The sequence below is a fragment of the Anopheles coluzzii genome, chromosome 2, assembly GCF_943734685.1.
Source record: "Anopheles coluzzii chromosome 2, AcolN3, whole genome shotgun sequence".
Taxonomy (NCBI): domain Eukaryota; kingdom Metazoa; phylum Arthropoda; class Insecta; order Diptera; family Culicidae; genus Anopheles; species Anopheles coluzzii.
This window is the reverse complement of record NC_064670.1, coordinates 119,991,631-120,008,602: the sequence shown is the minus strand read 5'-3', so window position 1 is coordinate 120,008,602 and position 16,972 is coordinate 119,991,631. Positions and strand designations below refer to the sequence as shown.

Here is a 16,972-nt window from a genome sequence, read left to right as displayed (position 1 = left end):
CATGTAAAGTTTATACCAGCTTTCTGGAGTCAAAAACTTTCCGAAAGTTAATCACACTGCTTCAGTTCCGGTGTGCACTTTATCCTGCCCAAATGGACATACGGACCATTTGGTCTGCTTTGGTTGATGTAATATAAGTACAAACATACACAAACACACACACACACACACACACACACACACACACACACACACACACACACATACACGTTCCATTAGTGAGTGAGGTTGAGTGGCCACGCCGACAGTAAATCGGATATGAAAAGGCAAACAATTCGTTCGTTTCGGAGAACGCCATTCGTGCTTTCGCCACTTTCTGCACACACTGACCGTCGATGCGTCGATCTTTTCCCGTTAGTGTAGTGACCTTGCAAGTACTCATGGCTGTGTGTGTGTGTGTGTCTGTGCATGATGGTTTTAGTATGCATGCAGCAAGTCTTCTGCTGCGGAAACGGTTCCTCTTCCCTTTTTTCTGCCGATCCACTGCACCATCCACACATCCTTGGAAAGCAAACATTGTGAAACTCTTCTCATCGGTAATAGAATTGGTAAATATTGAACCAGGGCCGTTTTTTTTTTGGTTGCTGTCCCTCTTCTCTCCTGAACCTCACCAACAAGGGGGCTGTGTACGTGTACTTCAGCGGGTTTGCGCTTTGGCAAGCGAGTGCGCTGCGCTTGACAGCAAGTCGAGAGAAAACAAAACAAAACAAAAAAAGCTCCATAACGGCCAATGTGTCAAACTTGAGGGAAAACTAAGCTTTTGTGCACCTTTTTCTATTGAAAAAAAAAAAAACAGTAAAACTTGTGTGTATGATCTTTTTTCATTTGCTTTGCTTACTTTGTGACTGTGGAAGCATTTTTTCTTCCGTTCAATTGAAGCAACTTTTCAAATCGTCCAAACGTGATCGTTCGGATAATGTTTGCTAGACCATTTGCCCCGGTTTTTTTTTTATTCTTCCACGGCGCAAATCGAACGAGCGTTATTGGGATGAACGGCAAATGGAACGAAATTGTTTGCTAATATTTGAGCAGAGCATCGCGGCGTCACCGTTTGATAAGTGAAAACATCAGCTCAGCAGTGTGCAAGCGAGTAAAACTACACCTTTTCGCAGCATCGTAGTAGGTGATCGAATCAAAAGAATTGGACAAATTTTACAGCCAAAGTGACTTTGGTCGTCGCCGATACATACGGCAAAGCGGGAAAGCACTGGGAGGAAGAAGGCATACACATTGCATTACCGTTGTGTTTGTTTGGCCGAAAATCTTCGTTCGAATGATTGGTGTAAAAGTAATGGTTCATTCCATGCATTCGATAAGCAAAAGTTGTAATGCAGTTTGCATACCTTTAGGCGAATAAGCGGCTTTAGGGCCTTGATTGGGTTACCATTGAACGTTTTCACCGACTTGCATCGTTTTACCGAAGCAATTTACAAGATAATCGTTTGGCGTGTTGGTAAACGACTGGCAAACATCAAATCGAATTATTCATCCCTCATTGAAATGACTACAGCAGGGTAAATATATCATCATCTTTTGCTTCTCGGTTGTGTTGTTTCCGGTTGAAGCAGAGATTGGTATCATTTGCATCTTGTAGTATTTATTGCTTCTTTTTCTGTTTAACGGCTCGGTTGAAGCTCCTGAACTAATGCGCAATCATGTGCAAACGGCAATCAAATCGCAGTACAGAGAGAAACACGGAAGTAGGAGCGATGGGTGGAATGCCAGTTTTACGATGACATCATTCCCTAAGGATAGTAAAGATGGGGATGGGTTTTGGTAGGAAAATGTGCAACGAATTCGAACCAATGGTCTCATCCATCGGGCCCGTTCCCTTGCCAGCTTGCCATCGTTGATGTGCTTTGAGCAAACTGTTGTGAGACGTGCACACAGACATGCCCCATCGACAAACCGGTACTGGCTCATGGTGGGGCTGGGCATGGGCTGATGTTTCATCTTTCCTTACGTGGGCTGGACGGGTCGTAACACTCCCACGAGAAACCGTCGGCATGAAGACGACCTGGCACTGTTCCGGCATACAAAGCAACGGAATTCAATTCAATCATGAAATTTACTAATTTCCCCCCGAGATGAAATCGAATGATAATGAATTATAACGGCTTCCTCCGGGAGGGGGGATGGTGTCCCTTTGGTGGGATGGAAATGGATGGGCAGTGAGAAGAGCGAAGCAAAAAAGAAGCCATTAAAAAGAAGACTGCAGTTGGTCCGTGCAGAAGAAGATCTCGTTCGAAGGCAATATCAGGTTTGAATAGTTTGCTCCAGGGGTGGGTCTGAAACATTTCGCCTCTTTATCCAAGCTTCCCTCGTACCGCCTTTCCTACTCCTTGGCGATTCTTTTGTGTTATGAAAAACATCCCTTTCGACTGTCCGCTGCTGCTGCTGCTGCTGCTTCGATTTCGCAAGATACCAAGTGTGCTGGAAGTTAAACGGCGAAGGTCGGGTGTGTCCTCTAAGGCGCTTTTCCAATCTTCCTTTTACTGGCTGGCTGCCTTTTTTCCTCATTTCCTGCCTGCTTGCTCGCTATCTTGCCGCTCTGTTGTCTGCCACTTTGCCCAGCGGCGATACAAACCAGCGCTGCTACCGTTTCTTCCAGCACTGCGTTCGTCCCTCTCTTTTGCACTGCACTTTCCCCTCCCGGTCCCGGAGCCCTCTTATCCCAGGGTGACGCACTATCGACCGCACCGGATCACTTTGAACAAAAAAAAAAGGCTTCGGGATCACAGCGTTTCTTCTTTTTGCTTTCCTGCAGCGACGAAGGCTGGCCGATCTCTCTCCGGTGCTGGTGTAATTAATTTTTTTGCCCCGAAGGGACCCGCTGGCAAGCGGACGAAGCGTGCTGCAATCCGGAAACCTGTGCCCCTTCGGTGACCGTGGGCGGGGCCAGATCCGGGTTAAAGGGAGCACCCGGCTTTTATGAGCTACTAATCAACGGGACCCGTCCCAAACCCCCGGACACGCGCGGTTGGTGGATGGCCCCGCTGGTGACCCGCTGAGAGTTAATGAGCGATAGCTGGCCAGCCTGTCCCAGTTGGGAAAGGAACGGCACGAGGAATGGTCTCTTCTGCTGCAGGCGAATGAGCCTTCTTTCTTCCTCATTCGCCTGTGCCTGTTTTCCCTGTTTGTGTGCGAGTGTTTGTTTTAGCAGATTTTACGGCACGATTGGTGTGCGTTAAATTTGTGAAGACAGATTAATTTTGCAATCCGTGCAAAGCGCCGAGAGGTCAAGCATGGGTTGAGATTTGTAAAGGGACCCTTCAGAGAAAAACAGCCTAATTGATCCATCCGCATTTGCGCGTTTGGGAAAGGTCAAATGGTACAGCTGGAATGGTAACCCTTTTTCTGGTGTTATTTGGTGTTAGGTGCCCAAATAGACCAATACGAAACAATCCCAACAATCGATGGACTGGTTTTCATCGATTGTGAAGTGCAATGTGCGTGACAGGGAAAATTCAAATGTATTTTGAGCTAAGAAAGTTTGCAACCGACGAAACGCGCTCCAAAATCGGGTTTCCTTTTTCGATTTCAAAAGCAAAAAAATAACCACAAAGTAGAAAGGTGAAGAAAGGGAACCGTGGCCGATGCTGTACAAAACACGATTTAATGGTTTGTGACGTGGTTTTTTTTCATCTTCGGAGTAAAACCAATCGCCCTCGAATCCTATCAATTTTTTGGGACGCTCTGGATTTAAGCCCTGGTTACGGTTCATTAGCGTTTGGGATTGCCGGCCCGTAATGGTCAATTATTTTCAAATTCGTCCACTTAGGATGGTTTTTTGTTGTTGTTTTTGGTATTCAAGGAGCATGGATTGCTTATTCCCAAGTGTGCAAGCAAAAAAGCAGAGAAAAAGAAAAGGGGAAAGACGAACAGCGGGTTTGGCTTTCGCGTGATTAAATTCCGGGAAGCAAACTGTAGTTTTTTTTATTGCGAGCAGTTTAAGGTATTAAGAAAAGTTTGAATTCTTGGAGAGTGGATTGAAATGTTGAAGTTTAGCAGTCCCAATATTTTCATGTCATTGGCCATGAGCAATTAATTTGAAAGAAATAATAAAATAGATGTGAATAGAGTTTACTTTTCTTGTTGTAGGAACGCCCCAGTTAAGAGTTGAATAACCCAAAACTTAACCAACTTGAAATTTGAGATTTCAAGTAGCCTGAGAGCACGTAATTTTCAGCATTTTCGATGTTCCTGACGATCGATTACGATATCTGCTGTTTGGTTTGACTGATTTGATTTCGTGATGCATCGTTGGACGTGTATAAAACAGATTAAAATATGACTGTGTTGAGAACCATCGAGAATAACACACTGATTGAAAAGCTATTGAAATGCGGGCTATGGTTGAATTCTGAACAAAGAATCACACTGTAATGTAACAAGCGCGCTCGCACGCATGCTTCCACCATCATCCACAATGCATTGCACTTTCCATTCCATCAATCGAGGCTCGTTAAAATGTCCGGCTCGTTTGTCCAATGATGCGTACTTACCGTGGCTGCATTCGCTCCTGCTCCGCCCGCTCGTCGCCAGCTCGTCATCAGCTTTATAGCTTGCCCCGCCGGTAGTTGGCGGACCGGTGGGTGCCGAACAGGATGCGCTTGAACGCCTGCCGGAACTCGGGGCTGAAGATGGTGTAGATCACCGGGTTGAGCGTGGAGTTGAAGTAGCCGAGCCAGAGGAACAGCGACGCGACCGTGTCGTTGATCGAGCAGCTCTCGCACAGCGGCAGCAGCAGCGCGGTCAGAAAGAACGGCAACCAGCAGACGACGAACGCGCCGGTGATGATGGCCAGCGTTTTGGCCGCCTTCCGCTCCCGCTTGGCCTCGAGCGTTTCCTTGCGCTTCGAGACCTGGGCCTGCGGGTTCGGCGTGCTGGCGATGTTGAGGGTGGAGCCACCGCCCGCCCCCTGCAGCCCACTGCCCGCGCTGCCGGGCGTGAGGTGGGCAGTGGGTGTGCCGGCCGGTTGCTTTGCCGCCGTCGCCGCATTGTGGTGCTGGTGCTGGGGTGGCAGCAGCGGCGAGGAGGCGTGCACGGCCTGCACCGGGTAGGTGGAGCCGGGCAGGGTGCCACCGTTACCGCTCGGGCTGGTTTTGCCGGCCGACCCGGTCCGTCCCGGGTTATTGTTATTGTTCGATTCCGAGCAGCCGGCAGCCTGCGCCAGCTGCTGGTGCGTGACCTCGTACGACACCGTCGGTATTTGATTGTTGCCCAGCGGCGTCCCGTTGCCCTGCGTGGCGAGAGAAAGGGGAAGAAAAGAGGGTACACGTAAAGGCGGACCGTAGTTTGGGACTTTCGCATCACTCTCAGCACCGTGCAGTGGCAGTGGGAACGGTGCATAAATAGTGTAGAAATTTGCCCGAGCTCCCCAAGGGTGCTTCATTCCGGGTGGCTTGCGTCGACTAATGGTGTACACACCGGGAGCGAAGGGTGTATTCTTTCGCACCGGTCGCTCTGGCGCTGGCACCCACTCTGCGAGGGCTCGCTCAATCGAAATCGAATAAAGCGAAGGATGCACTGGATGCAGTTCGCTGAAGATCGAACTGATTGGAATGTGTGCGGGTTCGGGACATCATCGTTGCACTGGGCGCCGATGAAGTGGAACTGATAAAACAACACTATAAATTCAATTTGCTGTGCTTCAAGTGTTTGAGCTTGAGGAGTGAATGGAAACGTTACGTTTGGCTATGTGTTGTGCAGTGGTTGCCATCGGTCGTTTGAGGAAGCGCTAGTTTGTGCAACGAGCATTACGTTCATTAAAATAGGAAAAAAACATTTGGGTTGGGCAGCAAGCACAATTTCTTCGCTTTGAAACAATAATTAAATCATTTTCATTTGATTCCAACACAGCATTTTATGCGATTCGAAACGTTTCATTACACAGTGCGGAACACGGTACAGTGTAATAAAAATTAATCAAAATGGCAAAGGCTTAAAAGGCCCCATTAGCGAACACGATTGCATACCTTCAGGCGCAAAACTCTCAACAGCATTACTTTGGGGCAATTTTCACCCACTCACTTTGGTAGCCCTTAAAACCTGGCCCACTCCAAAGCCCAACTTTCCAAACGAATCGATAATCGCGTCAACTACTCTTGAAAACGGGAAACCATCGCGTCCTCATTACATCGTTTTAAAATGTTCAAGTGTTCACAAGCACGTAGCCAAATAACCACTTGCGCCGCTCGCTTGATAATACCGACCAATTATTCGGCACCGCACTTTGCATAAACTTTGCCACGGAAGCAGCGCAAACTGCAACAAGCACCGGCACCGGCAATGTCTTCATTTGCGCGGCACGGGCTGGCAAAACGAAGCTGGGTGCAGGGTTTGACAATCTTTTCCGCTCTCGCGCACTTCAGACCCGGTGAAGTGCTGTTAGTTTTGTCACCTCAGATGAAGTGGCTTGTTGAATTTTAATGATTTTGGGGGGAGGGAGCGAGAGGTACACACGGTGCACGCGTGCTGCTTACCTCGTCCCCGCTGAACGTCGTCTCGAGGCCCTTCCGGTCGGCGGCATTGGCGGTACTGTCCTCCGTGTCCTCGACCGTGTTGACCGTGTTGGTCGAGTTGCCCTCTACCAGGCCGAGCGACGAAACGGCCGACTTGGTGGGATTGGTGAACTTTTTCTTCAGGTGAAAGCGTATCTTCGACTTTGGTTTTGGTGTTTCCTCCTGGTGTGTTTGAAGAGAAAATTTTAAAAAGAGGTTGAATGAAAAAAGAAGGAAAACTGTAGCCTGTTTTTCCAGGACGTACCTGATTGCTACTGTTCGGTGTAGCCGGTATTTTGGGCCCTCGTCGGTGTATCCGCCGCCTGGCGGTTTGATAGATTTTCCAATACAGCACTAGGATAACAAAGAGAGGAACGTAAAACGTACAGCACGTGGCGAACACCTGTGAATGGAAAAGAAAAGGATTGGCAAGCTCTCTCTCTCTCAGTGTCCATCTGCAAGTCGTCGGGCGAGCCCTACCTGGTACGCAATGTTCTGCGAAACCATGCACTTTTGCTGCTCTATTCGTTGTAGGTACTCTGGATCCTTCCAGCCGAACTGGGGCGCCAGCGAGACGATCACGGACGCGAACCAAACGAGAAAGATCATCGTAAAGACACGCCGGCTAGTTCGCGAGTGTATGTAGTCGATGTTAGTCACCGCCCAGTACCTGGTTTCGTGGGTGAGCGAAAGGTAGTTCACATGTTTGAGGTTACGAATCTAAACAACACATTAGCGCTGAATGACCTTACCTGTCGGTCGCGATGGCAACTAGATGTAGTATGGACGCCGTGCAACATAGCACATCGCACGACGTCCATATATCACACAGCTCCGGGCCAAGGATCCAACCACGGCTTATCTGGTGAGGAGTCAAACCGATAAATGTTACGCATTTGTCAAACAATGTTAATGTTAATGTTAAACAATGTTAAGCGCCTAAAGTTATGCCACTTGCTTGCATTCGCTTCTTTTTTGTGAAGTGTGTTTATGTTTGTTTGTTTGAAATGGTGTACATGTTAGGTACTAAGACTGTACCTTCTATTTATAATAATAAATAAAAACCAATTCTTTCATACAGCTTCGCCACAAAAAATTAAACTTATTTACGCATCTAAACATGATCTGTACCAAAAGCGCCTACAGTTATGCCAGTTGCAGTGCAAGCCTGCTTTACTGTGGCATCATTTAATCGCTCGTTTAATTTAAGTGCGCTTAATTCCTCAAAACACTTAGCCTTCTATTTATTAAAATAAATGCACAACAATTTTGAGGGACAGCAAACGGGCGATAGCCCCGTCAACCCGTTCTTCCCTGCTAAACGCGCTGCCTCTGTAAGTTAAACGTCTGCAGCTAGGGCAGGCAGGATTCCTTCCTCCACAGGCAAAATGTATAAAAGCGCAACGAGCGCGGTAGAAGAAAGTAAGCAAGCGAACGAGAAGCGGTGGCTGAGAGACAACACACAAAAAAACAACAATTAGTGGTGCTTGCGAATAATTACCTCGTACACGGCACCGAGCGGCATCACCAGACACGCCACGAACAGATCGGCGACGGCCAACGATGCGACCAGATAATTAGCTACATTTTGTAAATTACGCTCTAAAATGATGGCGGCTATTACGAAAACGTTTCCTGCGGAATGCATAAAGAGGGATGGGGAGATAAAAAAGAAGGGAAAAGTGAAATAGTGGAAAGTAAATGCGACGAGATTGCGCCCGCGGTATGGTTGGATTGTACAAGAAGTACGACTGTACGACCGCGCTACGTTTGGATTTCTGTTTAGTTTTGAGAAAAAGATGAAGAATTGAGAGGAAGCCTACACGGATGTGTTACACCTCCGTTTTGAGCAGCAGGGGCAGTAATTAGGCTGAGATACTCGCACGGAATAGGCTGTCAAAGAACGAACCGCGGAAGTCGATTGCTTCTGGGCAAAACACATCCCGTGTGACGAAAAAGAGGAAGGACTATATATTCTGAGTATGGGGAAATGTGTGCGAACTGTTGTTGCTGTCGCCAGTGGCTGCAGTCGAAGAGCTAAATCCCAACAAGCAATGTGTGCAATTAATGAATAACGTAAAGTGGCACAACAAACTAAGCAGCTTAAAGCAGGATGAATATACTTTCGCTTAAACTGTGAACCGTAAAAAAGCACACACACACACACATTCACACAAAAAAAGGGTAGCGAAATCCACTCGTTGCATTAACGTTTGCTTACGTTCGAGCTGCATAATGCATGAACCCGGTGCGCAGTGGCGTATGATACGCTTGCAAATAGTCATTAAAATATTCATCTAACCGTGCATAAAATCATCCATTGCGTAGCGGCCGCTCAGAAGAGTAGCGGAGAGGACAAAAAGGCACACACACACACACATACGCGCTATCATTTCAGCCTGACTGACAACACACAAATCCGCACACACGAATGGAATAAAACGGACACACGTGGAGCGGGCCATTCCCGGCTCATGGCACGGCAGTTTAACGGCGGCCGGACGCAATGTTGATCCGTTTCATTTTTAATCACCACCCTTGACTGCCGTCCCTTAACCTTTCGCTCTCTCTCTCTCTCTCTATCTCTCCCTGACCTTGGCTTACCTATCACGGTGACTAAAATCATCAGCCCGAGGACGAGCGAGGTGATCGCCATCACGATCACGTCGGCGAGCGGCTCGTCGGCGGTACCGTTGATGCTGGCCGGAACTGGCCCGAGGTCGGTGGTGTTGGCGAACGCGTTTGCGGACTCGTTGAAGAACGTCTCATTACCGATGCTGCCGACGTCCGCACTCAGGTACGAATCGGGACTGCCGCTGTCGATGAATATATAATCGTACACATCTGCTCACACGCGCACACCCAGACACGGCAATGGACGGACGGAAGTACGACCGGTGGCGATGATGACGCAGATGATGATGATGAGGAGCAGGATCAGGACGATTTGCCAGCGACGATTCGGGAACCGGAAACCATCCGGATGGATGGCGAGAAAACGTTTGTTCGGTTGTTGGTGGTTTCATGGTATGATGAAGCGTACGAGGGTGTGGAGAGAAAAAAAAGGGAAGAGAGCATGAAAAGAGGTGGCAATGGAAATGAGTTCCGGCTTGGGGAAGGGGTGTGGTCGGTGTTCATAGTTTCTGACGATGGATGTTTGCTATCATCCAGCTGACACACATACACAAGGAGTGAGATACGATTGGACTTTCGCATGGAAAGCTTTAACTAGTTACAGTGATTGAACCACTGCAGTGGTTGAAATGATGATTGAAACAATTGCTGACTGTAATTGCTGTGTTTTAAAATTGTGGACAGTCACTGTAATCAAAAACAATGTTTTGTAAAGCACGATTGAATTTGCTCAGAAGAAAAGCCATATCTCTAAAAAATTTCACTATAGAAAAATACTATGTAACGTTAATCTCAACTGCTTCAAGAGAATTTAGTCTAAATCATCATTATCAGTCGTAAGTCTGTAGAAAATAGCAAAATTAAGTTTAAAAATATTAAAAGAGATAAATTGGACAAAAATCGAGCCAAGTCATTGAGATGATCCATAAATTATTATAATTCAGCGTAATTCGTGAAAAATTGGATTGATGATACAAAATTAAAGAACAAAAAAAAATAGTTGCAACGATTGTGATCATTTTCGGAAAGTCTTTGTCATATTGCATCTTTTACATGCTCCATTTTATGTGAGGAGATGTCGTGTGTTTCATCACACTAACTGCCATTTCAAAATTCCCGGAGAGCATTCTAGTTTTAGCATAAATATTGTACTTCATAATTATAATTACATTCGAGCAAATGCGATCTACCCCCTGTGCAAAGCGACGGAAGAAATCATTCCCTTTCGCGCATTTTCTCAGGCCTTCTTTTTTCCTCCAACGGCAAATTTGTCGAGCAGCGTTTCGAGCTACCCGTCCCTGGCTCCGCTTCCTACCCCTCGCCTGAGCACGCTGCTGAAGGATGTGGATGTTTGGATGTGTTGGTGCGTCAGACGGCCAATCGCTGTCAGCCGTCGTCCGTGCTTTTTCCCTCCATAGCGCTATCTCTTTCACGCGTGTGGTCAATGCTCGCGAGCTGTTGTGGCGCTTAAAAAAACCGTTAACAAACATTGCGGCGCTGCATTTGATTTTTCACAAATCAAACCAAAAAAGCGCAATGAGTTCAATCGCTGCAATGTAAAAATGACTAAGGAATCGCTATCTCACGCTGGAGGGTTGGCTGAGCAACGCGCAGAACCCTATTTCGAAGTAGCGCACGCAACACAGGTGGCCATGGCCGTGCATAGGAAAGCTTAAACCAAATTACATAAAGCTTAAGATTATGAGACACTATGATTTTCCTTTTATATGTTGTAGATTGCACAGATATGCTGAGTCGTATGCGCATGGGTGTGAGTGTGCGTGTGTGTGCACAACTGTCGCCGAATGTGTTTTCTTCCGGAATGTTATGATCCATCGGTCAAAGAAAGGAAGGTGTTCATGACGGTGTTTTTTTTATTGTGGAGCTGCATCCTTCCCCCTGCCTGCAGCGTATGCATCGGGCAGGATACAGTGTGGCAGTATGCAAGTTGCCCGCTGGATAGGAGCGGGCCCGCGGCACCGCCATCATTCCGCACATCTTAACAGCATGCCCGTCGTGGGTTCTAACCGCGTATGAACCGTCCGCCGTAGCAAGAGGTGACTATCCGGCTACGTGGTACTCAAGTCCTGAAAAGGCCGGCATGATCGCGTAGGCCATTACGCCAATAATAATAATAAGAAGAAGAGGAATAACATAGCATAACAGCCCACACCCGGAGAAGAGATTGGCTTATCTTTGTTGCTGCCGTGTTACCGCTGTGACGCGACAAATGCACGGAATGCACTCGACCAAAACATGAACCTACCGATCCGAACCCATTCCAAGGCACGGCGTCATGATACCGACTCAAAACCAACAAGCCACCAGATTCTGGACGGACAGGTGCAGTATCATACGCGCGTAATAAACCAAACCAGAATTCTCTTTTGTATGAATTCAATTCAAATTTTGTTTCCACTTGCGTCCGCTAGCGGAATTGGAAAGAAATGTGTAACATATCACATGCACGTTTGCTTCGATCGTTTGTCTTTTTAATACCCCCAACAGCAGAACTGGTCGCAAAGATGGTGGTGCCAATTAAATGGTTGTATTGTCTCCTAGGTAGCGGTAATCGACCGGGCGGCGTACAGTGCGTTTTCTGAGAATGCATGGAGTGTGTAGACGCAGCCGGTGACAATGCACGCATCAGAATCAAACAGTTTTGGGGTTCCCGCACGCACACACACACACACTCGCACGCACGCATGCACGCGCGTACGCGAGAACGCACCCCCGAACGCGCGTACACGCACGATCGATTTCCGCTACCTTATCGGTAGAATTGCTGGCTTAACTTGTAGCGCATCCTCATCCAAAGCACCGGGAGGGAAGGGGGATCGCGGCATGATAGAGTGGACGATCACTTTCCCCGCGCTGTGTGTGTGTCCGTGTGTGTGTGTCGTGGCCAGAAAACTCGAGACAAATTCCGGCACATTGAAAAAAAAATTTTTTTTATTGCCACTATACACCGTGCTACATGATCTTTAGAAGGTCGTTGAAGCATCAAACATGTTCAGATTTAAAAAAATATTAGATCAGTGTTAGACGTTCTCGTACGCTTGTTTGAAATTGGCTTCTTCACCCTCGATTGGCACGGGCATTAAATGGCCTCATCAGCAGCGGCACGAAATAAAATAAACCATCAATACACCGATAACACTTTAAATCCCAAAATGAACCAGCTTCTCCCGCATCGTCAAGGTCACACACAATAAATAAATGCTATACCCACCAAATACAATACACAACCGCAATGTACATATATACCAACGCATACACACAATCAGCTGACGGCGAAAGGCACGGGCTGAAGCGCAAGTAAGGCAAGGCAGGGAGGGGAAAGGGAGTGAGAGGAAGAGGAGGAAGGAATGGAATGAGCCCCAATATTTTTTGAATTTTTCGGCCGTTTTTTTGCTCCGCCGTCTGAAATAGTTCATCCATTCTTTCAGCAGATGGCGCTCGTTCCGCACCTAAAAACTGCAAGAAATACGCCGGCTATCGTAGTTTTGGCTGAAGTCTAGCGTATTTTTTTGCGTATTTTTTGACGCAAAACGACGCAAAAAACTACGCAGAAAACTGCTCGAATTTGCGCAGCGGGTAATAAAGACCGTCCAATGTCCCGATGAATCGTTTACTCTATTACACCTATTGCCACACTGCCAGCCTTGAACACTGAAAGGCATTTCCGACGCCCGCCCAACCCTTTACCCATGCCCCCTTGCATCCCTCGGTAAACGATATAACCATATTATGTCGTCAGCGCTTGAAGTTGATTACACATTCAAACACTTCTACCCCCCCCCCCCCTCTCACCACCCAACCCGCTGTTCTGGGAGGCCCTTTTCCTTAACATTCATTCCGGCACGTACTTGGTGCCCATCGTCACGATCGCCCCTGGTGGCGCGCGCCCATTACAAATTCATTAACATACCGTTCGCCTTGGAGAGGGCTGTCGCCAGGCTCGGGGGCCGGGGCGGTGGCGCTTTATGGAAATCCATCGCTAGGTGGGTTGGGAGTGCGCGAACGGCCGGCCGGCTACGACTACGACTGTAAGGTGTAAGGTCCGCTAGCGTCTGCCATTCGGGGGCGTTCCGTACAACGGAATCGATGTGCGTGATGCACTTGCTATCGGGCGCTGGTACCGAACCGGCTCATCGGTGGAACCTGGAAGTGGACGATTGGAAAAAGCAGTTATAGTTAGTGAGAGTGTGTGTTTGTGTGTGTGTGTGTGTTTGCGATATGGTTCAGTCGTTATGGGTTATGATGGGCTACAAGGATGTCGAATAAAATAAGAACCGGGCTGTGGAGCCTTGCCCGGTGAAGTTGAATGTCCAGCGGGGCTTGGATACATGTATAATTAAATGCTAGGATATGCACCGAGGAACGTAAGCGTTATCTTGATAGTTGTGTACGATATATACCATTGAGAGGGTTGATTAAAGCTGAAAACCATCAAGTGAACGATCGTTGAGGTCATCGAATGAGATTAGGCAATATAAAACTATCTTAAACACCCTAATTGGTGGTTTCGTTACCTATTGTTCCATGCATACCTATGGCCAAGCGCCTAAATGTATGCAAAAAACGCCTGAAGGTATACAGCAGATAGCTCGTTAGACAGCGCATAAACGAAACCAAACATTACTCGTACATCTTTTCTTTTGTACGTAAGTGTTTCTGCTCCGCATTACTATACAATTTTAATCAGATCATGATTACAGGTAGCGCTTACGTTCCTTTACGCTGCCTGCGTACTCCCGTACTCGTACCGGCAGTGGAATGCGCCAGTCCGTCGAATGAAGTTACCCAATAAATCATCTCCACCTGCGCAACCACAATCACAAAAAAAAAACAAGGGAAAACGAGCACAAACCGTACCGCAAGAATGAAGTGCCTTTCATCTTCATCATCTGCCGGGAACTAACTTTACCGCGCGCCACATCCTTCGCTTCCGTTCCATTCTGTTCCTTCGCCTGGCTCCGGCTTGAACTTCGCACGGGTGCAGTGCATAAAGTGTGCGAAACTTTACCCACCGCCGAAATCGACGTGAAAAGCACACACCCTTACACACACGTACATACATCGAGGCATGGAAAAAGGACTGACGCAAGTTGTCGGATAAAAACGGAAAGGGGTTCTGCTGCAGCAATGCAATACGCCGTGCCACATACACCTTTACGCCGCTATGCTCTTTCCGTATCGCACTGCTATGTGTGTGTGTGTGTGTGTGTGTGTGTGTGGAGTGTAAGATTGAAGCAGGTAGCTGCTGCTTTCACGTTCAATCATAACGTACCGTACCGCGATAAGGGACATGCTTCCGTGCGTCCGGTACGTTACGGTTGAAGTATCACAGGCCACGATGGAGACGCCCGGTACCTTTGCTGCGGTGGAATGGAATTTGCCCCTCCCGAGCGCACTTCGTGTAAGCGTGTGAGGGAGTGTGTAAGTGTGCCTTCCGCTTGAAGCTGGCACTCGAGGAAATTATGCGCTCGTGCATCTTTAAACGCTCAGCAGTGTGGCTTTCTCGCTGATTTCCCTGGTGGCAGGTAAGTTTGGTTTTGGTTTGATCGTTTGCTCCGTTTGCTGTCAAAAGTGCTCGTTCGCAAGAGGGACAAAAACTGTGCACCAACACACAAACACACTCACATCAAAAGTTACCGCCCAGCAAGCAACGATTGACCATCGGTTATGGACGGTGGAGAAAATATAAAATTTTCACTTTGGAAACAACAAACACCGGTCGGCTGCCTACGGTGCGACATAATCACCACCTGTTCCTTGCCTTTCGACAACTCGCCCAAACCCCGGCTGAAGTTCATCAATGCCCGCCGTACAACCCTTTTCTTTCCCCCCCCTTTTGCGAAGCTATCATGCCGAGTGCGCGGCTCGGCAGCCACACTGTACGATAATTTATTGGAAAAGTTCTAATTTCCCAGGGTATGGAAGTCACCCGTGCGGTGGTGCGGTTGGGCGCTCCCGAAGTCGCTAACTTTACCCATCGTTTTATGGTCTTCACAGTGCAGCGAAAGAAAGCATAAAAAAGTACACACACAAACACACACACACTCAGACACAAATGAAACAAACAACACCGCTTGGGCAAGCAAAGATTTTACTTTTCCGTCAAAGCATTTTCTGAGCGGATGAGGAAAAAAACCTTCGCCCGTAACGGAGTGCTCAAGGTTTGATGCATAAAATTGGAGGGTACTATAAAACCGATACGCGATACAGTTAGGTGGGTTGCTGCTTTTTTGCTGGTATTTGCCAAAGTGCGAAAATCTCCCGAGAGCTGGTGGAATCGTTGGAAAGAAGGATGGAAAGAGGAAAAGTTGAACGATGGCTAGCGTCAATGTATAGTTTATTAACCCAATTTCAGAGCAAACTATAAAGTAAAGAGAGTGTTTTTGTTGTCGTTTAGATCGCACCAAGAGTAGATAGTAGTAGCAGTGAATAGGATTACGAGAAGGTGTAGATGGAAGATTCGGTATTTTGCTACATCTTCTCCAAAACAGGCTAAGGTAGGAAGTTTTTTGCTTCCATCATTGAATAATTGAGTTCCCCAATGGAAACGATGCATTTTCAGGCATTTCTCGTTTAATATATTTGATAATCATCATTAATCATTGACCATTATTATCAATATTTCCATGGTTATTAGAGAGATATTATCAAGCAATGACAATGAAAGCTATTACTATAATTTGATTTATTTTTTATAAAATTTTGATTGGTTGGAAAAATATATTTATCCATTAAGGACTTCAATTATCTTTCTGCACACAGCAACACTAGAATTTTAAACGATTTTGAACGTTTTAACGCGTTATAGAATAGCTACCGAAGCACGCTTCAAGTTTAAGTTCAAGTGAAACTAGAAAAACACTGTAAACTATGATTCACAAGTTGATTATTGTTTTGTTTTTATTGCTGCTCAAGTACCCTTTCTACGTGTCGATGTGGAAATGTCGCTCACTTGAAAGTATACTCCAGCTCACAATGAGAAAATAACGAAACAATACTCACGGACGATGCAGTGCAGTGCTGCGCGATGCAGATGGTAAATAATAAAATTGAATATGAAACGAACCTCCCAAGTGAAGGGGCGTTCCATTTGTACAGCGACAAGCAAGGGATTTAAAACGGTATTAAAACTACAACACGCTGTAGCTGCTGAAACGGTGTGCCGCCCCATTGAAGTTTTGGCGCACGGTACGGCCGTTTCTACGCGTACGCTAAATGGAATGGAGGTCACGGTCGCAATCTGAATGATTAAATTTGTACAGTTTGTACAAATTGAATCAGATGGATGAACTTTCCGCACTCGCTGGAAAATACATTAGCCTCGTGTTCTGCTTCCTTTGCACCGCACACTTCACCCCGCTGTCGGGACAGCGATACGATGCTCCCGAGCTTTCGTTACGAATTAGCCTCAACCTCCCTGTTGTTTGTCTGCCCTTCGCCACATCCAGTTGGTGCTTCGCTCTCGCGATGGATCCTTTTATGAATGTTCCATCAAACTGCGCCAATGGTTGCATAAAAATTATGTACTGCTTGAGCTTCACTCGAAACCGGTACCTTCAATGCTTGCCGTAGGAATGGCCAACGAAACGGGCGCGCATGATGACGGTGCTCGTTTAGAAAAAAAGAAGAAAAAATGACGGATACGGAAACGAACTGTGAAAAAGCGACCGGACAGTAACGTACGGTATAATTTACCTTCCACGAAAGGTTGTGTTGGTTGTGTTGCTCCTGCAGTTTGCCATCGCTCTACTGTTAATCTCTCTCTATTTCCCTCTTTTTTATGAAGCAAACACACTTACACACACACACACTTA

General features: G+C 47.0%; 1 protein-coding gene across 2 annotated transcripts in view; it reads right to left on the bottom strand.

The window, feature by feature from the left end:
- LOC120949115 (5-hydroxytryptamine receptor-like) overlaps positions 1–16,972 on the bottom strand; it is a 93,025-nt gene that overhangs the window by 16,988 nt on the left and 59,065 nt on the right. For both annotated transcript variants that reach the window (XM_040366140.2, XM_040366138.2), the window contains exons 3-10: positions 13,069–13,301; positions 9,108–9,347; positions 8,005–8,138; positions 7,256–7,365; positions 6,984–7,173; positions 6,769–6,906; positions 6,486–6,686; positions 4,506–5,242 (exon numbers count right to left, since the gene is read on the bottom strand). In XM_040366140.2, the coding sequence (XP_040222074.1) occupies positions 4,559–5,242; positions 6,486–6,686; positions 6,769–6,906; positions 6,984–7,173; positions 7,256–7,365; positions 8,005–8,138; positions 9,108–9,347; positions 13,069–13,135 (1,764 nt within the window). In that variant the 5' untranslated portion in view covers positions 13,136–13,301 and the 3' untranslated portion in view covers positions 4,506–4,558. The remainder of the gene's footprint in view (positions 1–4,505; positions 5,243–6,485; positions 6,687–6,768; positions 6,907–6,983; positions 7,174–7,255; positions 7,366–8,004; positions 8,139–9,107; positions 9,348–13,068; positions 13,302–16,972) is intronic.